The 25,814-nt window shown below is 42.5% G+C and overlaps 1 protein-coding gene across 5 annotated transcripts in view; it reads left to right on the forward strand.

The window, feature by feature from the left end:
* Positions 1-25,814, forward strand: part of GRIK1 (glutamate ionotropic receptor kainate type subunit 1) — a 154,082-nt gene that overhangs the window by 10,406 nt on the left and 117,862 nt on the right. Inside the window, exon 1 of one of the 5 annotated variants that reach the window (XM_083736340.1) lies at positions 18,231-18,252. The exons of the other annotated variants lie outside the window; for them this stretch is intronic. Coding sequence (XP_083592466.1) covers positions 18,246-18,252 — 7 coding nt within the window. The 5' untranslated portion in view covers positions 18,231-18,245. Of the gene's footprint in view, positions 1-18,230; positions 18,253-25,814 lie in introns of those variants that run through there. 5 annotated transcript variants of the gene reach the window in all.

Here is a 25,814-nt window from a genome sequence, read left to right on the forward strand (position 1 = left end):
TGCTTTTCTGATTCTTACTGTGGCTACTAGTCACTTCAGGGGATTAGAATATTCATCTCTGATATTTTCTATGCAACTCTCCGGAAGCCAGCAAAACTGGAAATGTCTTCATTTGTAACTGTTCCTGTTTCTTATAATTTGAATATGGTGCCTTATATTCTTTCATTACCTGCACTTTAGATCAGTTCACATAATATTTAGTCATCTTCCACTTATTTATATAACTTTTTAAAAAGTTGGTTTCAAAGCAGTTAATAGAAAAAAAGAAAATAAATATAGTAATAGCACAATGATGGATGGAAGGCGTAATGTTTACTAAGTACTGACTCTTGATATAAAAGCTTTTTTTTATTGCATTGTCAGAAAAATTCGCACAGCGGCTGAAGCTTTGTGGAGGAAAGGCAGAATCAGAGTCCATTCTGGCAGTTTGGTGGGACATTGTCGCAAAAGTGACTAAAAACAGATGTACCCATTATGCCCCTGCTCAATATGAGTCTTTCTGCAAAACCTCTGTTCCTCCTAGTTTATCTGACATGCTCTTTCTTTCCTCCCTTCTTCTGCTAGTCTGAGTACCTGAAAAGACAAAGGAGACAATTGATTTGATGGTGGGGTTTGTTGTTGCTTTGTTCTTTTCCTTTGTTGTATTCTTACTGTCTGCAAATGATTCCCCTTCCCCCACAGTAACCACAATACATAATAAAAGAAATTATATAACCACTATGTAATAGTGACAAACATGGCCAAAACATCCAGGTAAAAGCCCTCTCTTTTGTCCAAGACTCTTACAGTCACCCCAGCCCTCAGCTCACTGGAAATATCAACCCTAGCTTCAAAGAGAAAGCAAAGCCACCACAAGGAATTTCAGATAGCCTACCTTCCAAAAACAGAGACTCTTCTTTCACCAGAGTCCCATGTCCTGAGCCAAGAAAGGTCACTCACTATCATGTACATTAGTTCCAGTTCCCTCATGAATCTCCTCTTTCCCCCCAGCAAATTCTGTAATGCTAGGCAATGACAGCAGCTCCCATGATCATGGCATTAGCCTCTCAGCCATCACAAGAATGGCTGGCTTAACTGAGCAAGCATACCAACCGGCAGCCGAGGCCCATCGTGTTTTGTCACCTGAGGTGAAATGGGAATGCACAATGCTCCATGATCATCTATTCCATCCACAGTTCCCCCACTTCCGCTGGAATGCCACCCCTTTTGCCAATCTTGCTAAGAGCCAGGGCAGTTCGGAAGGTGTTGTCACCTGTCGTGCACAGGAACAGCCCCTCTCATCAAACTCAGTGAGAGCTGGGGCACTCCAGAAGATGGAAGCAGTGGGGAAGGCAGGGTGCCACCTCTTGTGCTTCTACCACCTGAGGTGGGTGCTTCACCCTGTCTCATCAGTGGGCTGGCTGTCCCAACTAGTTCCATGATTTGGTGTAGGCTCACCCATCAGTACTACTTAAATAATGCCTTGAGCCAGGTACCAGGTCTGATCTGAGGAATTGCTGCACACTATTTTGTCTAACAGTTGTGTTTGGCCACATGAATATGTGTCCTCCTGCCCAGGTATATTCAGAACTGGCCATGAAGGTGTATTGCAATAATAAAATACCCTGGAAATGTTGGGTGAGAAATCAGGCCTCTGCTTTTCTCTCTGTTTGCGCCAGGATGTAAACCGCATCTAGCAATTTCTGGCTCTGACAGATTCCATTCTTTGCTATAGTTTCATAGCAGTCAATCAGAAGACTTGGTGCTTTAGGAAATTCTGATGTGAGAGAGGTCTTTCTTCAGGTAATTTGCTTACTTGAGCTTGTAATTTTATTTCAGCATAAAAATGAATGAATCAAAGAATTGGCAAGATGTTATTCCTTGGAGGTTTGTGCCTTGCTCTGCTGTGGTATTGAAACATGGGTGAATTTCAGATTTATGCAAAAGGCAACCACTTAGATTCCAATTAAATCCAAATGGTCAGTAATTAGCTCTTGTTTTAAAGCCTCTCAGGAATTCTAAAAGAAACAATCTTCAGAAGGAGCAGCAATTAGGGAATGATGCTAGATTATGCTTAAATTCCTTTAAATTGCATTAAAACTTGAATTCTTCCTGAAAGATAGAAACTATTTCAATAACCGGAAAATATATGGATAGGAGCAAAATATATAATTGTTTGCAATGTGCATTCAGATTTATAAAAGATAATCTGAAGACTAAATGGCATACAGACCTGAAAATTTCTTGTCCTCAGTGGCTCACGCTATAGTCAATGCCTTTGCTGCAACATTAAGGCACAAAAGTTTGTCCTGCAAACTCCATGAGCCATTAATTAATGCACAACTAAATTCCTCACCTTACAAATGACTCATATTAAATAAAGGTTGAAAACTGCCCAATTTCTTGCCATTTCCACCCTAATAATAATAATAATAATTTATTATTTATACCCCGCCCATCTGGCTGGGCCTCCCCAGCCACTCTGGGCAGCTTCCATAGAAACTAAAAATACAGTAAAATATCACACGTTAAAAACTTCCCTGAACAGGGCTGCCTTAAGATGTCTTCTGAATGTCAGGTAGTTGTTTATTGCTTTGACATCTGCTGGAAGGGCGTTCCACAGGGCGGGCGCCACTACCGAGAAGGCCCTCTGCCTGGTTCCCTGTAGGTTTGCTTCTTGCAATGAGGGAACTGCCAGAAGGCCCTCGGCGCTGGACCTCAGCGTCTGGGCAGAATGATGGGGGTGGAGATGCTCCTTCAGGTATACTGGACCGAGGCCGTTTAGGGCTTTAAAGGTCAGCACCAACACTTTGAATTGTGCTCGGAAACGTACTGAGAGCCAATGTAGGTCTTTCAAGACCGGTGTTATATGGTCTCGGCGGCCGCCCCCAGTCACCAGTCTAGCTGCCGCATTCTGGATTAGTTGTAGTTTCCGAGTCACCTTCAAAGGTAGCCCCACGTAGAGTGCATTGCAGTAGTCCAAGCGGGAGATAACCAGAGCATGCACCACTCTGGTGAGACAGTCCGCAGGCAGATATGGTCTCAGCCTATGTACCAGATGGAGCTGGTAAACAGCTGCCCTGGACACAGATTTGACCTGTGCCTCCATGGACAGCTGTGAGTCCAAAATGACTCCCAGGCTGTGCACCTGGTCCTTCAGGGGCACAGTTACCCCATTCAGGACCAGGGAATCCTCCACACCTGCCCGCTTCCTGTCCCCCCAAAACAGTACTTCTGTCTTGTCAGGGTTCAACCTCAATCTGTTAGCCGCCATCCATCCTCCAACCACCTCCAGACACTCACACAGGACCTTCACTGCCTTCACTGGTTCTGATTTAAAAGAGAGGTAGAGCTGGGTATCATCTGCATACTGATGGAACACCCAGCCCAAATCTCCTGATGATCTCTCCCAGCAGCTGCATGTAAATGTTGAAAAGCATGGGGGAGAGGACAGAACCCTGAGGCACCCCACAAGTGAGAGCCCAGGGGTCTGAACACTCATCCCCCACCACCACTTTCTGAACACGGCCCAGGAGAAAGGAGCGGAACCACTGTGCCCCCAGCTCAAGCCCCTCAAGACGGTCCGGAAGGATGTTATGGTCGATGGTATCAAACGCCGCTGAGAGATCCAGCAGAACTAGGAAACAGCTCTCACCTTTGTCCCTAGCCCGCCGGAGATCATCAACCAGTGCAATCAAGGCAGTTTCAGTCCCATGATGAGGCCTGAATCCCGACTGGAAGGGATCCAAATGGTCCGCTTCTTCCAGGCGTGCCTGGAGTTGTTCAGCAACCACTCGCTCAATCACCTTGCCCAAGAATGGAAGATTTGAGACTGGGCGATAGTTGGCCATTGTGGCCGCATCTAAAGATGTTTTTTTAAGAAGCGGTTTAATAACCGCCTCTCTCAGCGGGTCTGGGAAGGCTCCCTCACGGAGGGAAGCATTCATCACCCCACGAAGCCCATCGCCCAGTCCTTCCCGGCTAGCTTTTATAAGCCAGGATGGGCAAGGATCCAGAAGACAGGTGGTTGGTTTCACTCGTCCAAGCATCCTGTCCACATCCTCGGAGGTAACAGATTGGAATTGATCCCACTCAACTTGACTAGACAAAATTCTAGCACTCTCCCACCCCGGCCCTGCTCCCATGGTGAAGTCTACTTCTTCCCGAATCTGAGAGATTTTATCTGCAAAAAACTTTGCAAAATCATTGCAGGAGAACATGTGGCCCGTACTGGGCCCTGATGTTGCAGGTAGGTTCCACTAAATTGTGAACCACCTGAAAAAGTCTGCTGCTGCTGTTTTCTGCAGATGCAATAGAGGCGGTGAAGAAATTCTTCTTCGCCGTCGCTATCGCCACTTGGTAGGCTCAACGTTGAGCTCTAACCTGTGTCCGGTCAGATTCGGAATGAGTTATCCGCCACCGGCGCTCTAGCCGTCTCAACGATTGTTTCATTGCCCTCAGACCCGTGGAAAACCACAGGGCTGTCCGGGCTCCATGCAATCGGAGAGGGCGCTTCGGAGCCAAACAGTCAATAGCCCTGGTTAACTCCACATTCCAGCGGGCCACCAGGGAATCAACTGAAAGGCCATCAACATGGGATAAAGCATCCCCTACCACTCTCTGGAAACCATTTGGATCCATTAAGTGGCGGGGGCGGACCATCCGAATTGGTCCCACTTCCCTGCAGAGGGGATGGGTCGCAGAGAAGTCCAGTTGCACTAGGAAGTGATCTGACCATGGCACTTCTTTCATTTCGCTTTTACTGTCAGATCATCAACATCCATAGAGGTAAACACCAGGTCCAAGGCATGTCCGCGGCTATGGGTTGGGCCAGACTTATTCAGGGACAGCCCCATGGAGACCATGCTTTCCAGAAAGTCCCAAGCGGCCCCTTGTAAGGTCGTGTCAGCATGGATGTTAAAATCCCCTAGGACGACCAAGCTAGGTGTCTCCAGGAGAACATCTGCCACGACCTGAAGCAGCTCAGGCAGGGAATCCTTGGTGCAGCGGGGAGGTTGGTTCACCAAAAGGAATCCTGTACTGTCCCTATTGCCCAACTTCCAGAACATGCACTCGGAAAACTGGGCCTTCCCAATAGGACGCCTGATGCAAACTAATGACTTCCTAAAAATCACTGCAACCCCCCCTCCCCACCCACATGACCTGGGTTGCTGTGCGTAAGAGAAACCTGGTGGACATGCAGCGGCAGGGACAGGCCCATCTGCTTCATCCAACCAAGTCTCTGTTACACATGCCAGGTCAAGTCCTCCATCCATGATCAAGTCATGGATGGCAGTGGTCTTATGAATCATTGACCTGGCATTGCACAGCAGCACCTTCAGGTCATGTGGGTATCCCTTGCTGATTCTAGTATCCATCCGGTCAGGACCAGACCCATTCTCACCTAAATGGAGTATACTTTTTAATCAATACAAGGCTCCATCTGCACAGCACATTTAAAGCAGTATGGAGTCCCTGTACTGGGATTCTGGGAACCTTAGTTTGTGAAGCATGCTGACAGGTGTTAGGAAACCCCCCTGTTTTGTTCACAGAGTTACAATTCCCAGAATTCCCTGGAATTAGAAATTGATTGTTAAAGCACTCTGGAATTATAGCCATGTGAGAGAGAATAGGCATCTCCTAACAACTCTCAGCATCCTAAACATACTTCAGGTCCCAGGATTCTTTGGGGGAATTTAAAGTGGTATGGAAATGCACAGTATAGATAGGGCCAAAGTTGTTCGTGGTTTATGACTGCCGTGGCTGATGTGTTGCTTCTTTCGATATGTAACTATCCAAGTCCCAAGGTCATCAATGGAGACCCTTCTCCAAGTGCCCTTGCCACAAGAGAAAGGGGTTTCTTAGCAATGGACTTTGGGTTATGGAATGCCGCCCTCAGAGAGCTGGGTCAGGCACATACTGTTCTATAATGTCCTTTCAGCGCCTGGCATTTCACACACCTTTTTAACCGCCATGTTTTTAATTTCCTGCATCGTGCGGTATGTTCATGCATCGGATCAACTCCATGGAAATGGTTATGCCTTTTATTTATTAGTTGCTGCTGCTTATGATCTTTGGCTTCCCTCTCTGATATTAAATTACCATTTTTATCATTGCTGCTGTGTATAGGAGGTTCTTGAGTTGAATTTAAAAAGTTTTTATCATTTTTTGTATGCTGCCCAGAGTATGTTTGCATGTGTGTGTATATATGTGCATGCACACACACACACATGCACATGTGCACACAAATATATATGTGTGTTAATCTAAAGCAATGTGCCTGTGGTTTCCAGGCAGTCACCAGCTTGAGCATACCCTGGGTTCATATACCTATACATGCATGCAATATATCAATATATGTGTGATCTCTCTCTCTCTCTCTCTCTCTCTCTCTCTCTCTCTCTCTCTCTCTCTTTCTTTCTTTCACTCTCCCTCTCTCTCCCTCCCTCCCTCCCTCCCTCCCTCCCAGGTTTTCCATATCATGCTTAGTGTCCCACTTCTGCAAATAATTTCACACACAATCAATACTGAAAACACTTCTCCTAATTTTCCCTACTCAAAGGGCAATTGTTTTCATCTCCCATGCCTGCTATAAAACTAAGTACATTCTGTTTATACTGGTGGAGGACGACCTCTTCGGTGTTTTCCCTCCCCTCTTCATTATGGACTATTTTGTACATACTGTTCAGTAATAAAGCTTAAATCTTTCCTCCCCTCCAAGTATTTTAAGCAACTCCCTTTAATCTTCTTTTCTCAGAAAGGCTTGATTTGACTGACTGGTCCAGAGATTGTTCAGCAGTTTAAAAAAAAAAATCCTGTCCAAAGAACTGATTAGTTTTACTGCATAGCTTTGGATCTGTGACCTCGAAGCCCAGTTTGTCCTAGTTTATGGAGAGTTTATGATTTAGGAAAGGGAACGTTTCTGTTACCTTGCTTTCGCCTTTCTCTGCTGATGCAAATAAAACTTTACAGTAATAGTGTTGTTTAAAATCAAATGTTTTAAACAACGGGCTTATAAAAAAAAATGACCAGCTGCCTCTATAAATCATAAGTGATTGTATCAATTTGCCACTGAAGTGAATGGGAATTGTGCAAAAAACACTCAGGTGAGCAATGCAGCGAATAGTTGCTGCACTGCTCCTTTGTGACTCTTGTTCATTTCACATGGAACAGTTCCCAGTGGACTGCATTCACTGTAGCTAGTATTTCTTTTTTCTTTTTCTTTTTAAATTGTGTGTGTATGAGTATGAATACTAAAGGAAAAACCCAACTACTTGTATTTGCAGCCAGAAAATTATGGAGGGTGTAAGAACCTTTTCCTGTTTTTACTCTTGTTTCTGACAGTCTATCCAGAATTTAAAAGGAAGGGTTAAGCATGCAGTCAGCTCACTCCCATTGAAGTCAACAGGCTTTTAATGGGCTTGAGCTTCAAGTATCTTACTATCCCTATCTTGTTTGTTCTGACAATGGCCTTAAGAGGTCGATCAGCATAGTTGTTCTTTTACAGAAGGGTGACTGTGGTGGAAGGGACTCCAGATCAAGAACCACTTCTCACATTATATCTTTTAGATGTACACCAAGTGTGTGCCTAAAAGTGTGAAGTATGAATGTGGTAAACTTGCCTTTGAAAACATGTGCACTTTGTGGCAAACTTATATGTTTTGGGGCAATGCATAAAATGGCCTAATGTTTGTATACTCCATTCACTGAAACATTAAGACCTCAAAATTACTGTAAACAGTATGTGAGGCTTTGATTCTGCTATGATAACACTAGTTATTTTGTGACGCTAGTTCCATGGAATCTTGATCTGAAGAGTAGAACATATTGCCAATGGAATGAAGTTAGTTACTGTAGCAACTGTATCACATTTGTATACCTCTGTAGTGCTCTCCACGTGTTACCATTAAGTGTTAAGGAAACGTGTGAGAGGTCACCACTATCCATTCCAGGGTTCTAAACTTATGGAGGACCTCAGCAAATACATTTCAGGCAGTTGTCCTCCACTAGTAGTAGAGTGATGGAAAGAGCAACAAAGGATTGCAGCAGCAGCAGAAGAAGAGTTTGGATTTGATATCCCACTTTATCACTACCCGAAGGAGTCTCAAAGCGGCTAACATTCTCCTTTCCCTTCCTCCCCCACAACAAACACTCTGTGAGGTGAGTGGGGCTGAGACCCTTCAGAGAAGTGTGCCTAGCCCAAGGTGACCCAGCAGCTGCATGTGGAGGAACGGAGATGCGAACCCGGTTCCCCAGATTACAAATCTACCGCTCTTAACCACTACAGCACACTGGCTCTCAAGACAAGAGAGATTCAGCACATTGTTCTCTGTTGCCTGACCCTGTGATTTCTTAATGCTTAATGGTAGTGCTGGAGGAGAGCTTGTTTGATTGTGGTAATCTGTGTAGATAACAGGCTTCTACAGATGGACTGATCCATTCCTATGGGTACATTAGCCTTCAAACAGAACTTTAGCGATAATTTAGTTATTTAAGATACATCTGGGGTCTGGGTCAACTCCAATTAAAACTGATAAAACAGAGCTTCCCAATTTTATTCATGTTGCAGCTGAAATGGGCCTATAAGGAATTATTTGGGCCTAATGAGGAATTATTTGGCACCCTTTGATGCAAAGTAAGCTAGCTGCCTTTCAAAAATAAATATTTTACCAGAACAAGCAATGTAACTCTACTGGGGAGTTCTTTCCAATATTTGAAGAATCAGCATAGAAAAAGAAAGGGAACAAGTAAGAAAATGAAAGGGAACAAATGAGAAAATGAAAAGGAATGAATAAGAAAAGAAACCTCAGAGTTCTCCTGGATAGCTCATTTGGTAGAACATGAGACGCCTAATCTCAGGGTTGTGGGTTCAAACCCCACGTTGGGCAAAAGATTCCTGCATGCAGGAACACACACACACACACACACACACACACACACACACACATTCTTCAAGTTGGGCAGTTATAGCTGCAGAGCTAGCGAAGCAAGTAGAGTGAGAGAAAATCAAAGGGCAAAATGGCCCACCAGCTGATTTCAGAATCTTTCTTTAACATTTATTCAGAGGATGAAGGAAGCTATGCAGTTGTGGGCATGGCTGAATGACAGAGCACATGCCAAGATTTCTAGGTTCAATGAATGGAATCCTTTTTGTCTTATTGAAAAAGGATAGCAAGTGGTAGATCTAGAAGAACTATTGCTAGAGTCAGCAGTACAGGTTAGACAGAATTATGCTATGTCTTAATTTGTCTGCTTCATATGTTAAGTCCCAAAACTTGCTGAGTTAGAAAAAACAATCGGCCATCCAGTACAAATTCTTCTTTACTTGTTATTATTGGCCATTATTGGCATAAGTTTAAACAATAAAATCATACAAAGTCATCCAAATACAATAATCCAAACACATACAATATATAAAAGACTAGACCACCACCCTTGAGTAAATCAGGCAACTTTAGATTTAGCTTTAAAAATCTCAGCTAAATACCCCAAAACAATCTTGGTAGTTTTGGGAGTATCATCTCTCAACAAATATTGGATTACAAATTCTTTGTAAATCAATATTTTAAGCTGTAAGGGAGTCACTGGGAGATCTCTGCAAAGGGTGTTGAGAAGAGGGCAATCCAAATTTATGTGATATATTCTATGTGGTGTTTTCTGGAAGGGTTTTGTTGTTTTTTGTTTGTTTGTTTTTAAAAAACACCTTCCAGACAAAACAGAGGAAGGAAATGTATTTAGATGAGCTAGCACAAAAGCTCTGTGATGCAATGGAGTATCTAAATTATAAAAGTAATTAGGCATTACTCCATGGTGGGGCTTCAATCCCAAGTAAGCAGATGAACATACAAAAGGCTGGGAGTTTTTGGAGTTCATGGCCTAGTGGTCTCTGCTTGATGAGAGAGAAGATTTGTGACTCATCCGATAGAAGAAGGGAATCTATTGCAATCCCTATTTGCCTGAGTTTGAGGGTAATATAAGAAAACCACATAAAATTATGTGTATCTCTCAGTAAAGAAGTTAGTAAACTTTCTGGGTCTGTATTAAAATGAATATTTAGCCAGTATTTGAAAGTCATAATCCAGCCCCTAGATTTCAAGAGATGCTGGCCTAGCTCTGCACACAAAGCCAAGTAGGAGACGCAATTTGGAACTCCTAGAATTTGTCAGAAGAAGGATGCCTGTACACCCTCTTTCTTTACTTGAAAGACCATTCAGCATAGAGTTGGACTGTGGTGAAAATTCCTCTGGATAACTTAAGCAACCAACCCACAGGAAAGAATAGAGAAGGCATATTAGAGTGGCCTAATGTTGTTCCTATTATAAACAAAATCACTCAAATGCAGAAATTTCTATGCCCACCAGTAGGCAATGAATGTTAGAAGAAAACATCACCTCTGTTTATTTGCTTACTGCTCATAGTCAAGAGAATGTGTTCCTTCCCCTCTATTATGATGGTTGGCCCAGGCTGGCCAAGTGGCATCTAGTTTGGAGACCAATGGCTGAAAAGTAGAACAATAATAGAATATAAAAACAGGCCTTTTAATTAAGGTCAGTAAGATATGTTGCCCATAGCTTTTCCCCTCATGAATAACACTATGTGGGAGAAAGCTTCTTCACATTAATATTTTATATGCAAAAATTTTTATATATGTGCCTGTATGTGAAGTCCTTAGGTGGAGCTGATTGTATTTTAGAATCTGACCTCATGTGAAGGGAGAACTTTGTTGTGTGAAGCAAAATGCATTTCCAGTATTTAGACCATTGTCTGGAAAAAGATACAGACCCCCCTAGGAACATAAATTGGCTGTGGTTGTGCTACAAGAAAAAAATCAAAGATGATGCTGATATTTGGTGTAAACTAAATAATGACCTGTACCCTATTGAAATTCATGGTGTACCTTTTCTCCTGGTTCTTGTTAATTAGAATGTTCCTCCTTGTATTTTTTCCTTTTTGCATCTCCTACCTACTCGACTGTAGAGTTCTTCAGTCTCTGCTCAACACCAACTCATTCCCCTGAAACCTCATTAGAAGCTTTCTTTCTTTCTTTCTCTCTCTGAACTATCAGTTTGGGCACAGAGGGTTTTTCACCCATCCATAGCCGCTTGATTTTCTTTGTACCAAACCACCCAGAACTCAACAGTGGTGTAGCCAAAGATGAATAAAAATTGATTTGTTTCCAATAACAGCTATGTTCAAAAATTTCATTTTCTATCTAAATTGTTTACTCATCAGCTGGAAACATAGAAGAAAAAGTTAAGGGTACTTTGCCCAAGATGCATTTTAATATAGGCAAAAAAACTGCTACCATACCCCACCTCTACTAGCCTTATCTGCCACTCTAAATTGTATACTTGCTTCACTGAGCAGAATAAAGATATTTCTGAACCATGCTTATTAAAGGATGTAGATTTTTCACTTCGGAATGAAGAGCCTGTCTTACACATCAGTAGTTGATTACATCCTTCCCACACCCAAAGTTTGTCATGCAAGGTAGAGGCATCAAAATACTGTATTTTTCTGTGTATAAGACTATATGTCCCCCCAATTTTTTAAAATTTATAATTGGGGGTCATCTTATACATGGAATGTTGCAATTATTTATTTCTTAATTTGGGGCTCAAAAAATAGGAGTCTATACATGAGGGTGTCTTATACATGGAAAAATACGGTATTCGCATTAGGCAGTGTGCTTTAATAGATCCAGGCAATTATGTCATTGGGAGAAGTTATATGTGTGAGATGATATATAGACCTCTATTTGTAACCCTTTGCCTCCTTGTTGTGGTTCTAATAAGAGATTATGTGCGCCCTGGTGGCAATTGGGAAATAACTCTGTCATTTGGTCTAATTGGAGCTTTCCTCCGCTAATGCATATTGCAGGTATGAGGGGCCCAATTCAGAAGGGAGTAGAGCGGGGACAAAGAGTTAAAGCACTCCCCCATGCGAGGGCCCTGTTTCAGATCAGTTATGAAAGAAGAAGCTTGAATTAAATGGCGAACTACGTGGTAAATGTCACATGTAGTTGGGCCCTTAGAGTAGTATTCAACTAAGGCTGGAACCAGACACATCAAAGAAGCGTTTCAAAACGCCATCTGGTGTCACTGTTGTATATCACATATATAATGCATATATATAGTGGTACCTCGGGTTAAGAATTTAATTTGTTCTGGAGATCTGTTCTTAACCTGAAACTGTTCTTAACCTGAGGTACCACTTTAACTTATGGGGCCTCCTCCTGCCGCCGCACCACCACTGTGCGATTTCTGTTCTCATCCTGAAGTTCTTAACCTGAGGTACTATTTCTGGGTTGGCAGAGTCTGTAACCTGAAGCGTCTGTAACCTGAAGCATCTGTAACCCGAAGCATCTGTAACCCGAGGTACTACTGTAAAACACTTTTTCTTTACCAATCTAGCTGAGTCCCAGATTTTACTCAGAGGAGACCTATTGAGCTTAACAGACTTAACTTAGTCATTGATTTCAGTGAGTCCCCTATGAGTAATGCTGAGTTGGATACCACCTTTAGGTCTCTTGTCTATGCACTAATTCTGTGACAGATAGGTAGCCATGTTGGTCTGCCATAGTAAAAAAAAAAAAAATCCTTCCAGTAGCACCTTAAAGACCAACTAAGTTAGTTCTTGGTATGAGCTTTTGTATCTGAAGAAGTGTGCATGCACACGAAAGCTCATACCAACAACTAACTTAGTTGGTCTTTAAGGTGCTACTGGAAGGAATTTTTTTTTTTACTAATTCTGTGAAGCAGCTTTAAAAATAAGATAAAGTTCTTTGGCATTATTTTACAAAAAAGATGTGAGTGTTGCTAGATGCTCTCTTCCCCCTCCTATACAATTTCAGAGTGTACTCGCATCCAGGCAAACCATTCAGGTCTTTTAAAAATGTCAGCGATGGGCAAATGTTCCACAAATGTGTCCCCTAGCCTCACAATCAGGACATTCCCCTCAGCTTGTGGTGAAATGTTTCATCTCTTTCCCTTTCATGCATCCCATCTCCCTAGAGGTCAGAAATCTCATTTTACTCAGGCCGGTGATAAATTATTCAACTGAAGTAAGTAGAGAGCATAAGGATAAAAGTCATCTTCAACAGACTTATTTACACACTTGGTTGTCCTGAACTAATGTGGTTTTTGCCTCATCGACTTGAGAAAAGGGACTCTAATCATATGTACATTAAGTAATGTTAAAACAGGCAAATAAGGAATTTGTTTCTTGCTGAGCACCTGCATTTCAGTGCTTGGGGGCAAGGTGATCATTCACAGGTTCTGTTTCCATTGAAGCAGAACTTTAAGCAAGTGGCCGTAATTTTACTGATAACTCTTTTCAAAGGAAGGCACGTGGCGAAAAAGAAATTATGATTTAAAATATTGAAGATGACAGCCATCTCTTTGATATGCCTCATTTAACAGTAAAAGTTAACAGACAAGTGTCAAGGGACTTTCCCTGTCTCTGATTTACTCGGGAGTTTCTGAGAGTAACTGGAAAAATCCATCGTTAGAGCTTTTTTGGCATTATCATTGCTTTGACATTTGGTTTAACATGATTATAATTCTTTGTAGGGCCTGGCAGTAAAACAGATAGGAGTTTTCTGCCAGATCTTGTTCCTCCACATGTAAAGTGATTTCTGTTTTGTTCTTTCCCCTTTAAGGCTTTTTTTGGGTATAAAAATATGAAAATGTCAACATGGATCTGCGGTTCTCAAAATTGAGTTTTCCCACAGGTAACTTAATGGCGACTGTGATCATTTATAATGGGGTGGGGATATCACCACAGGGACTCTTTACCTTTACATTACACAGTGATGAAGCTTTTTGGCAAATGCATTCCCATATAACCTGACTGAAATTTCATTGCTATTTTGGAGATCCTAGAGTTGTTTAGAACTATTGGGGCGACTTCTCTGGAGGTATTCACAAGGGATCTTTCCTCCAAGAAGAAACCTATAACTGTGTAGTGACTTTTCATGGATCTCCATTGCTGATAACTTTATGACCGGATTATCAAGATAATCAGAGCAGATTGTGCCACTGTTTTATTGCACTGTTCTGGGGGTGTTTGGGGAAAGGATACAACTATTGAACCTCCTAAGATGAAATTTGCATAGGAACTGAGACAGAGTAGTCTCAAAGGAAAGTCTGAAGGCCCTCCATCAGTGTGTAGTCATAAGGAATAAAGACAAATTTGGAAAGGAAGCCAATAGAAAATACACAATGTGCATTTTGCATGACCCCAAAAATACTGCTGGAAAGTGATCTACATGCCTTTGAGTGACTGACAAATGTCCATAAGTACAATCTGATAAAGCGGGGCCCTCTTAAAATTGTGCATGGAGACATTTCTTCCAGTCTAGGAAGTTGCCATGTATAAGACTAGGTTTATTTCTTTAAAAATCATGCAAAAAATGGGGGTCGCCTTATACATGGGTAGTGCATAGGGTGGCTGTTTGATTGGTTGCTGCCACGGTTGTTAATGGCTATTGTGCATGCTATTGGTTGCTGCGTCAATGGGTGGTGTCGATTGGCTGACACTGCAGGAATTGGGCGGTCGATTGGCAGCTTCTGCTGGCGAGGTGACAGATGAGAGGTGGATTTTGCAATGCATGGGGTGAGCAATTTTCGGCAATCCTCCCCTTAAAACTCAACAACTCTATGCCGTCTCCCCCCATTTTCTTAAATTTGGGTCCCAAAAATAGGGGGCATCTTATACATGGGGGCAACTTATACACGGAAATGTACGACACATAGTTTTTGCTCAAGGGATGTTGTATAGATTGCAACCTGGTTTATCTATTCTCAAATGAAGCCCCAAATGAAGTTTTATAGAACTTGTTCGCTACTTACGATACATCAGATTGAAAGTTCTCCATTGCAAGGTACCATGTTTTACAGTAAAGCCAGATTTTGGGAACCTGGAGGCCAAATACTTTGTGCACATTAAGGTCTTTTTGTAAAACTGAATTCATTTTCTTACTGACAATTTATCAGTGTTTTAGAAAGTGAAATTTCGTAGGCTTTTGGTAAATATAGGCAAAATACAGGTACTAGCATATGAGTAAGATGTGCTGTGGTATCATGCTGGCCCCTTTCCAGTGATTCAGTGTTGCATCCATAGTAATACTCACTGTCTTGAACTAAGGACTCGGCTATACAGCTGCAAATATGACGTTTTAAGTGCATTATACAAAAGTGACACTAGATGGTGATAGTGAGCTAATGGTAAATTCAATATACGGTATATTTTAAACCTTTTTTAAAAAGAGCATTTTCACAGCGATTTTTCCTATATATCTAGATTCAGCCTAAGTCTAGTGCGCCGAGTTCTTTAAACCAAACACTTATCACTGAGAGATACCTCTGTCTTGAATTCAACAAGACACACATGCTGCAGTATTGCAACAATGGCGCACAAAAAGAAGGAGACGCAACATAGCAGTAACCTGCTCAGTTACTGTACTTTTGAAGTAGAGTTTCATCATCTTTAGTTTATTCTTGCATGGCCATTGATTTGTGATCAGTTTTCATGCTATGTAGATTAAAGGGCTGTGGTGTGCATTTTTCTGAATATGTACATACGTACACATCTAGTGTTTCATATTGCATCATGCTGCCGAATATTCTGTCGATCACCAACCAGCTTTTCCAAATATTCTCTGAAGTTTCAGATTGGCAGCAGTTTTCAAATTTTATAATAATTTCCAAAATGTCTGTGACTTCCAAATTTATAGGGCTTCATGTATAGTGACGGAGTCTGTAGAGAGATCTTGAAATGATCTCTGTAGAAACAACAAAACCGCCATTAATTGCTGCTTGGTTGATTTATATTTTGACAAAAATATATTATTCCGACTGAAGGCAGCACCAGCTAATTTGTTGTTATTCATCCATATAATTAAAGCTCATTAAGATTCTCAACTTGAAAAGCTTTGAAGAACTAAAGGACAAAGCCCTGCCTACATCTATGCCCCATCCCCAACTGGTGATTGTCAGGGCTCTGAGGAGTGTGCAGTGGAGGCAGGGGTACCCCAAGGCTGATCCAGGAGGAGAAGTCAGTGATTGATGGGCTTTTGTGCCACCTGCAAAGCAGGAGCCAAGGCTGGAGGAAGGGGAAGAGTCTGAACAATTAGAGATGGGGAAGGATGTGCAAGACATGTCAGAAGCAGAGGAAAGGACTGTTCCTGAGAGGAGTAGGCTGGGAGAATTCCCCCCACCCTCTTCCCCACGGTCTCCATGGACCAGGAGGGGTTTGAAGAGGCAGGCACAGCAGCAACATCTGTATTGGAGAAGGCGTATGGCATTGTTGTACAGTCTATACCAGTGGATCCCAAACTCCCCACCGACCACTTGAAAACTGCTGAGAATCTTGATAGACCACTTAATTATTTTTCTGCCTGATGTAGCAATCCAAATTTTAATACGATCAAATACCAAAAAAAGAAATTAAAGAAGCAGTACAAATAATTTTAAAAACCAGGACAGCTGTTCTTTTTCAACTTTTATTTGCATTTTCAAAAACAGGAACAGAGCATATTTAACCCCCTCCCTTCCGCCATCCAACTTCCAACTTCGTACCAAATACAGCATGTATACATACACCATATGACTTCCCTTCCTCACTTTTCCTGGTTCCTTTGCTTTTCTACTACGTGTATTCCACATCTTTTTAATCATCCAATTTATCTACTAAATACTCTATCTATTTAAACTCTGCTGGATTTACTCAAGACCTGCTAAGCTATGCATTTGTCTATACTGGAAAAACCAGCACAGCTGTTCAATGTAATGGATGTGTCTTATCCCATCTTCAACTACTAACTCACAGACACATCACAGACCACCTGAATGAAATCTGTGGATTACTGGTGGTCAACAGACCAGTTTGGGAACACTGGTCTATCTGAGACCATGGGAAGGAACAAGCATTTCCCCAACAAGAGGCTGCCAACCATTACATTTGCACAGTTATGCAGCTACCAATTCTGGATCAGGGCAGCTATATAACATTAGTGGTTATACAGAGGGAATTCTCTTCATGCTACCCACTGTTTTTTTATTAGCTCTTTAAATGAACCGTTTCCTAAGGGGCACTATTCCAGCCAATAGTCTGATCTAATAACTCAATTTCAATCTCAATCCTTTTTTTGGCATATATACAAGATTCTGAAAGGTTCAGTACAATAAAATCACTCAGCAAAATCTGCATCTAGCCATTAAAATACTGTTAATGAATCCTGATTGTGTGTCGCAGAAGCCTGGCTACTATCTCCATCTTATCCCAACCCTGGGTAAACATTAGGAAGGTTACCTTACATTTATCTGACTGCCACTCCCTTCTAACAACCAACTGATTAATGAACGTAGATTGAATTGTCTGATACGAAGGGCAGTGCAAAAGAACATGACTGAAAAAGACTGATTCTATATGACTCTGTCCACAGGGGCACAGTCTTTCTGCAAGCAGTGTTTTGGGAAATCTCCCTTGCAGTATTGCCGAAGATAGCACATTCAGTCTCAATAGTAGGTACTCCCTGTGCTGATTCAGGCTGGTTAGATGGTAGAGATAAGTCGTCATTGGCTGTCCACATTGCACCATCCCCAAACTTGCACAGACACTATTCCTGATTTGGCTACTAAGTTCTTGAAATTCCTTGTCTAACAATCTGCGTTTAATTATCTCAAACACAGGATTTCCCAGTAAGCAGTACAGGGAGTCCAGTGAGATTCCTATCGGTTTAATTTTGTTCTCAGTCCCTCTTAACCCTTCTGATGCTTGGTATTCAGCTAACATGGCCACAACAAGACTATTAAGTTCAAATCTGTAATGCAGCAACAACCAAAATAAAAATGTTAGCAGCCACGCTTTTGTTACTGAGAGTCTTTTGTTCGTTTCTAGACACAGGGCAATATAGGGGACACAGTTTGGTATACCAAAAAAATTAAGCCAAATCCTAACTGGACATCTGCTTGGAAGCGAGTCCAAAGTTCTGTATGGCATTCTTATTGCAGTCCTCGTCTAACTGAATTCAATGTCAGCACACTAAGTGTGTTAAATTTAGCTCTCCCTGATCTCTCCTCACCACTCTATTTAGTGATATATGACCAATGGATCATTTTAAATATGTTTTCTGGAGAAGTTCTCCTCGTGACGACCCTTTATGTCCATTTTCATTTTGCTTGCTTTTCTCCCACACTTGCAGCCCACCATGTCACAGTGGATTTTGCTTCATTGGTTGGATAAACTCCCTGGAGCCAACGGTCATGCACGGTAAAAACTAATCTTTTGTGAGATGATGTAATGGCTGGGGGGGTTTGCTAGATAAGTTCAGCCTTGGTGTCCCTGGTGTTTTGTCCCAAAGCACAGGCACATAAGGAGGATAAAGAGAGAAATTGGATAAAAGGCTAAAACTCCAGCTCATAATTCCTCCCCTCAGTGCTCTCAAGACAACAATGGAAGGTTGGCATTAATCTTACACAAACAGGACAGGACTGTATTTTGCTCTTGCTTCCCCACACCTCTGCCTGCCATACTGTCAGTCTAAGTGGCACACAATTAGAAACAGAACTGCAAGGACTTTAGAGCATCTATGCTGTGAAACACAAAAGCACTCCTCACAAATCCAAGGCATACAGCAAAGTGCCTGGAGATGTATAAAGCTTCAGGGAGAGCTCTGCTGTGAACTCTGCCATGTTATAGGTCAAGACTTGAACATTTTAGACATCTTCAGTGGTTGCATTTCATCAGAGTGCAGGAACTCTCTCCTGGCAATGGTGGATTGATTCATTGATCCTTCACTGGTGTCTGCAGGGCCAACAGCTTCTTCCTGGTTAAGGAGCAGAAAAGGCACTGGTTCTTCCAGCTTATTCATGTAAAATGAAAATAATAAAGAAATGCAGCTGATAAGTCTTTCTTACTTTTACAGGCCCTTCTAGAGTTTTATTCTTCAGCAATAGATAGCACAGAGGGCCTCAGCAGGCAGGGGAAACACCAGGTTGTTAGTGCAGATGACAGGATCTTTATAACAGGCAATCATGATGGCATTAGTGTTTATCCACTGCAGTGCGAGTATAAATCACAGCAAATGGGCTTTCCCTTGGAGTTGGGATCTGTTGCTTTATTCCTTCCCAGAAGCAAATGTTTATCCACCAAATCATCAATGTGTCAGCCATGGTTTATGCTTAGTCCAGGGAACTGTCTGCTGACTCTCTCCTTAGCATCACCAAGGGAAGACAAAGGAGCTATTGCGTGTCTCACAGTGCCGGATATTCTCCAGCAGAGGAATTTCTAAGTTAGACTCCCTTGCAAATGCTAAATTGGAGAATCGGAACTGATGTAGTAGTTTGAATTAATCTTGGCAAGGACAAAGACGATGGGCTGGTTCACACATACTGCCCAGCCAAATGATGGCTTAGTGTGAGCATGCAAGGGTGAGGGTTCCTGGAGAGGAGATTGAAATTGCTGATTGCTCCTCAGTCTTGCTTTTGCTGTGATGCTGTAAGATGAGCCATAGTCTGGCAAAGTGTGATGTGCAAACCAGGCTGATGGTTTCCTGCCCCATTCAAGTGTTAATTTACAGAGTTACTATCATTGTGATTGATGTCAAAACCGATGCCAAGTGATTGACAGGCGGTTGTCCTACCCACTTATCAAAGTTGGCCCGTGGGGGTGGTGACAGATAGTAATGTGGCCTGAGCCAAAAAAAGTTCCCTACTAAGCTGGGGAGCAGACAGCAGTTCAGCTATGACTTCCTGTCAGGGAAGAACAACCTGCAGCCCTAAGGCTGCATGAAGCTTACCCTGATTACAAAAGCCCTCTGCAAGTTCAAACCTCGGACAGAAATGCTCTGTCTCCCTGTGTCAGCCCACTGGTCAGGGAGGGAAGGAAAGAGTGAAAGGAATGTCACTCTTCTGACTCTGATTCTGTCCACTGCTGGGTTTGGCACCATTCTCAGCTGCCATGGGGTCCCTGAAAAGTAAACCCTAAGGGTATTTGACTCTCTGTGGGAAAAAGAGTCTATGCCATATTCTATGTTCTATGCCATATATGCCTGTGGCTGTGATGAATTACCTTATTTTAAAGATCTCTGGCTTTTAAAATAAAAGTTACTCTCAAAATGACAGAATATTATCAAGTTCAAAATATTATGAACAAATGTAAGAAAGCAACCTATTTCCCTCTGTGGTGCCTCTTTTGTCACTTGTAACTTTCTTCCCAGAAAGTGAATTTGTCTTAAAAGCATTCCTCCCCCCACTCTTTTGCTGAGAGGGAGAACTTGTTCCTGCTGGGATTATCCTGCACTCAGTACTATTACATATGGTTGGACCCTCGTTATTTTTTTCCTGACTAGAACAGAGAGCCACCAAAAGGCAAGATCACATTTCATGTTTTCCCCATCTCAGCCAGAGCAGCTGGAGGACAAAGTCCCAAGAACCTAACAAAATAGATTGCAGTTAAATGGAAAGCAGAAAACCAACAACCCAGTATCGATCAGGGTTTCTGCCTAAGAGTTTATTTCTCTGCTTCAGCAGTACAAAAGCAGAGTCTTTGCCCCCCGCCACAGCTGTCAGTTGAGAAACTACTGTGCGTGGCATAGAGCTTTTCCTCCTACCATTCTGAAGAGCTTCCTTATTTTTTGGTCCGTAGCTTTGAGCAACTTCAAACCAGCAGGGTTTTGGAAACGCTCCTAGCAATTCCTCTTTAGAAATCCACTTGTGCCGGAGCAAAAGTATGCAGTGCACACCATGGAGTATATTCTCCTTTCCCGAAGATGTCAATATACTGTACAGCAGATTCTACCTTAAATTCAGCCACTTTCAACCTGGGTAGTTTCTTCAATGGGCACTAAGATCTTTACTCTTCAATGCAAACTCTTGTTGTTCCAAGTTATTTTGGTGTCCCTTATTTAGTCCAGTAGGCAGGTAGCTTTATGGCAATCAACTAAAAGTCCTAATCCACAGAAAGATGTTTAACAGTTTAAACTGAAGCTTGATTAATGACACGAGAAGATTATCAAAGGAGATTTAAGACTAACCAAGGGTAAAATGAAGGACTTGAAATTATTATTCCTTTAAAAGAATAATAAAGTGATCTGTTAGGATAGTCTAATTCTAATGTTGAGGACCTAATACACTAAGCACTTACACTGGAGTACTTTTCTCCAAATTAATTGCACCCATGTAAGTGGCTGGTAAATCAGCCCGGTGTTTGTTTCAATCTAAAATTGCCTTGCAAGCTACTGTAAAGGTCACCTTATATTTTACTATGAAATGTATACGACTAGGAATAATGGTTTTGCAGGGCCCGCATCCTGATACTGCTCCCCATGCTGCCAGTTGTTTTGAGATCATATCATATAACTATCTCTTGCCATGAAAATGTTTCCTCAGTTCTTGCATGGGAAAGTCAAGAGGTTTCCCTTGGTACAATGTCTGAACTGTTGTTGTTGTTGTTTGTTTGTTTGTTTAACATTGTAGAGATAAATCTATCAAGCATGTGTTCATTTATTTTGAGATTTTGCCCTATTCCAAGGGTAATTTAAAGCAATTATGCATATACATGAAGGATCTGTGCTCCCAAATGCTTCTCAGTATGAGGGCCAAGTCTGCTCATTACGCACCAGTTACATAGAGGTCAGTTGAAAGAGCTCGGGCTGTGAAGTTATTTGCCATGTGGGTTTTCCAAACTGTGTGGTGTAGACATTCCAATCACTAGCAAAGGAAGTTTTGTGGTGGTCATTGGCAGTGGGAGCACCGCATGGCGGCTATAATATATGGAAGGGGCCTCGATATGTGGATTGGTGCTGTAGCATAGAATATCTCTATGCAAACTTCAGCAGTGCTCAGGCAGAGGCCCCCCCCCCCAATGTCTGCATTCCAAGCATGACCGGGAATTGTTTCAGCACAGCTGGCAGCAATTGGGAAAAAAGCATCAATGTGGGGGACGTTGCAAGCCACATTACTCTTAGATAAGCTGTAACCATTTGTCTTCTTCCTACTTCAGCTGGAGAAAATACAGCCTCTTGCAAAAGGGGAGATATCTATCGTGACATGAACTCTAATCCACTTAGTAAAATAAACGGTTCCAGAGCTGGAACTGGATCTGCTCTGAAGGTTACCTTGTATGCTACCCAGAAGCAGCAGCAAAAGGATTGCCAAGCTACTAACAAACTCTATCACGGTGCTTCCAAGTATTCTGCAAAGGGGGAAAGTTTACATCTTCCTATAGGGGGAAAAAAGGTGTGTCGTCCCAATGTGGGGATAAGTTCTGCCATCTGCACTTTTCTTTGAAGTATTAAGAAAGAATGTACCTACAGGCATGGTTAACCTCCAGTCTGAGGACTTGATCTGCCTCCCCCTCAAAGCCACTAATTTTGGTGGGAGCAGCACAAAACACAACCCAAACCAAAACATTAAAGTATACACAGTGCTGGGGTAAGTGGAACCAAAGCCCCCACAATAGATTCAAATTGCCTCCTTCCTGAGAAGGAAGGCGTGGCTGTGTGTGTGTGTGCCTGCCTGTATGTGTGCCAGCTGGATCAGGCCAATGGCCCATCTAGTCCAGCATCCTGTGGCTAGCCAGATGCCTGTGGGAAACTGGCAAGCAGGATTCAAGCATAGGAACTCTCCCCTCCTGCGGTTCCTAGTAAAGGGTATTTAGAATCAGTACTGCCTCCAACTGTGGACATCATGGCTATTAGCCACTGACAGTGCTCTACCCCATAAGAAGAAGAGGAGGAGTTTGGATCTGATATCCCGCTTTATCACTACCCTAAGGAGTTTCAAAGCGGCTAACATTCTCCTGTCCCTTCCTCCCCCACAACAAACACTCTGTGAGGTGAGTGAGGCTGAGAGACTTCAGAGAAGTATGACTAGCCCGTCACCTAGCAGCTGCATGTGGAGGAGCAGGGAAGCGAACCCGGTTCACCAGATTAGGAGTCTACCGCTCTTAACCACTACACCACACTGGCTCTCCATTTGTCTAATCCTCTTTTAAAGCCATCCAGCTTGGTGACCATCACTGCTTCCTATGGGAGTGAGTTCCGTAGTTTAACTAGGCTCTGCGTTAATTTTCTTTTATCTAGCTCGAATCTTCTAACAATCATCTTCATTTGATGCCCATGAGTTCTAGTGTTATGAGAGAGGGAGAAAACCCATTTGCCTAGCCACTTTCTACATGATACCAGTGCTTTTCCCCCCCTCTAAAAAATGTTTAGGGGTACTCTCATTTTCCTAGTCATACTGAAATACTGCCCCTCAATGAGGCCAAACTTAGATTCACAAAATGTTTAGGGGTGTGTGTACCCCTGCATACCCCCAGAAAAAAAGCACTGCATGTCACACATAATTTTATAAACTGCAGCCTTTCTTCATAGGGCAGCCTCTCCATCCATCTGGAATGAAGAGAGAGCTTCCATGCTTCATAGTCTCCTTGCTGAACATTAGTTGCCAGGCTTTTCTGTGCCATCAACCTGAAGTTCCAAATTAATAATGATGTTTAATTCATTAATCAACTTAGAAAGCAGCAACACATACCAATAACAAACAATAATTTGAGTTTCAGTCCTTGGATCCAGCAGTATATGCTTTGAAGTGGCTGCAACTGCTTCGTCCTGCTCTGGCTATGATTTTACGCTCCAATAGCAAAGGAAGTCACAGGTGATTCTTAGCACCTCCAGCTAGCTGGCCATTCTGCAGGAATTCATTATCAGGCTTTGCCTGGGATGACCCTGACAGGCTTTCAGCTCATGAGCCCCAGATGCTGCTGTGCCCTTATTGTCAAATAGCTTGCACTTTTCCAGATCCTGATGGAAGTCTAAAGGGCATGCCACAGGATAGCAGGCTTCATCATTTGGGTCTGAATGTTTCTGACACTAGATTTGTGACCCCCTTTCTGGTCTCCATGCCAAATGTTTGCTGTTGGCATTTATTCTGCTGAGAAAGACCAACAAATACCCGGTGTGTTAAAACCTTAAAGTGTGTGTGTGTGTGTGTGCACATGCATGAATGATAGATAGATATAGATAGATAGATAGATGATAGATAGATAGATAGATAGATAGATAGATAGATAGATAGATAGATATAGATAGATGATAGATGATGATAGATAGATATAGATAGATAGATAGATGATAGATAGATAGATGATAGATATAATGCATGAATGTTAACAGTGTGCAATGACTTTCCTGCCATTACATAAGTTACTCCATAAAACAAATGTGCCTCATGTAGTAAAGAAAGAAAGTGATAGCAGCATTTAAGAAGGCATAATGTATGTTTGGTACATATCTAAATGTACACTACGGTCCCCACTCATGTGCAGGCATGCACAACCGTGTGGATGGTACAGTGGCTGTGGGTGTGTATTTGCATCTGAATTCCAATACGTGTAGTAATGCATGTCCTTATCCTAACCCCCCCAAAAGGGCTCATGTGTCTTGCATCCAGACATCTTGCTCTGTTGATGTGCATGCACAACTGCTCTGTGTGCAGAGGTCTCTCAATCCATGAAGGATACTTGAGTGCCAAAGCTTTATACCTTTTTCCTGGCTTGGGTCAATTATGCATACACCACGATGCTTATCAGTGATGTCTGTATACGTAAGAGATGCACCACTATTTCCTGAGCCCTAATCATCAGAGCTATGTGGCTGGCTTCAGAAAATGAGACTAGTTTCCTGCTCCCAACAATCCCAATGCAGCCACCAATCCTGTCATTGTTTAGGGGAGGACTTACTTATCTCCTAAGACTTCAAAGTGGGGAGGACCCCTATCATGTTTCCTGAAGTACCTTTTAAACTTTAACTACCCGGCTTTCTGCTTGTTTTGCGAGTTGCTCTCTGGCGATTAAGTCATTTCTACCTGCCTACATTGCCTACTGCCTACTGTACATTCTACCTGCCTACTGTCCCTGTGCCCCCAAGCTAGAGAGCCAGGGACTCATCATAGTAGTTATTCTCTTTCTCTGAGAGAACCCAGTTCTCTACTGCCTCATTTTGGTGTGTTTGTGTTTCCCAGCCCCAAAAACACTGTGCTGATGCAGTAGCACTAGACCCTCTTGGAGAAGTCTGCATTGGGATGGGGTAACTACTGGGCTGACTGAGACCCTGGACTTTTGGCTTCGGAGCACCAGTGTGGTGTAGTGGTTAAGAGCGGTAGACTCGTAATCTGGTGAACCGGGTTTGCGTCTCCGCTCCACCACATGCAGCTGCTGGGTGACCTTGGACTAGTCACACTTCTTTGAAGTCTCTCAGCCTCACTCACCTCACAGAGTGTTTGCTGTGGGAGAGGAAGGGACAGGAGAATGTTAGCCGCTTTGAGACTCCTTAGGGTAGTGATAGAGCGGGATATTGAATCCAAACTCTTCTTCTCTTCTTCTGTAACAAAATTCATTGACACAAGTATGAAAATGGCTGAATTATTCATCCATCACTATTCCCTGAAGGCCACCACTTCAAACAAGTGATTGATAAATGTTTTTAATTGTGTGCACACAAACATTTGTTGCTTATCTTATATCTCCATCTGAAATTCATTTCCTTGGGATAGATAGAGATGCCCCTGAAGGAAGAGTACTCAGCTGTGAATGCAGTGAAGCTACAGAAATACCAGGCGAAAGACCTGGAAAAGATATGATGTCCACAGCCTGTCTGCTAACTAATGAAATAAAAACCCAACCCACCTACCACCCTTCCAGTTTCTTAAGGCACAAAAATGTGAAGACCACCCACAGAAATCTTGTTTCTGATTCCAGTGGTGAAAGGGCAAGCTATATTTTTCTATCTCTAAAGGCCTTATCATTTGTGGTTTTGAAATCTGAAAATTACA

Source organism: Podarcis gaigeae, assembly GCF_964106915.1.
Source record: "Podarcis gaigeae genome assembly, chromosome: 4".
NCBI classification, from domain to species: Eukaryota; Metazoa; Chordata; class Lepidosauria; order Squamata; family Lacertidae; genus Podarcis; species Podarcis gaigeae.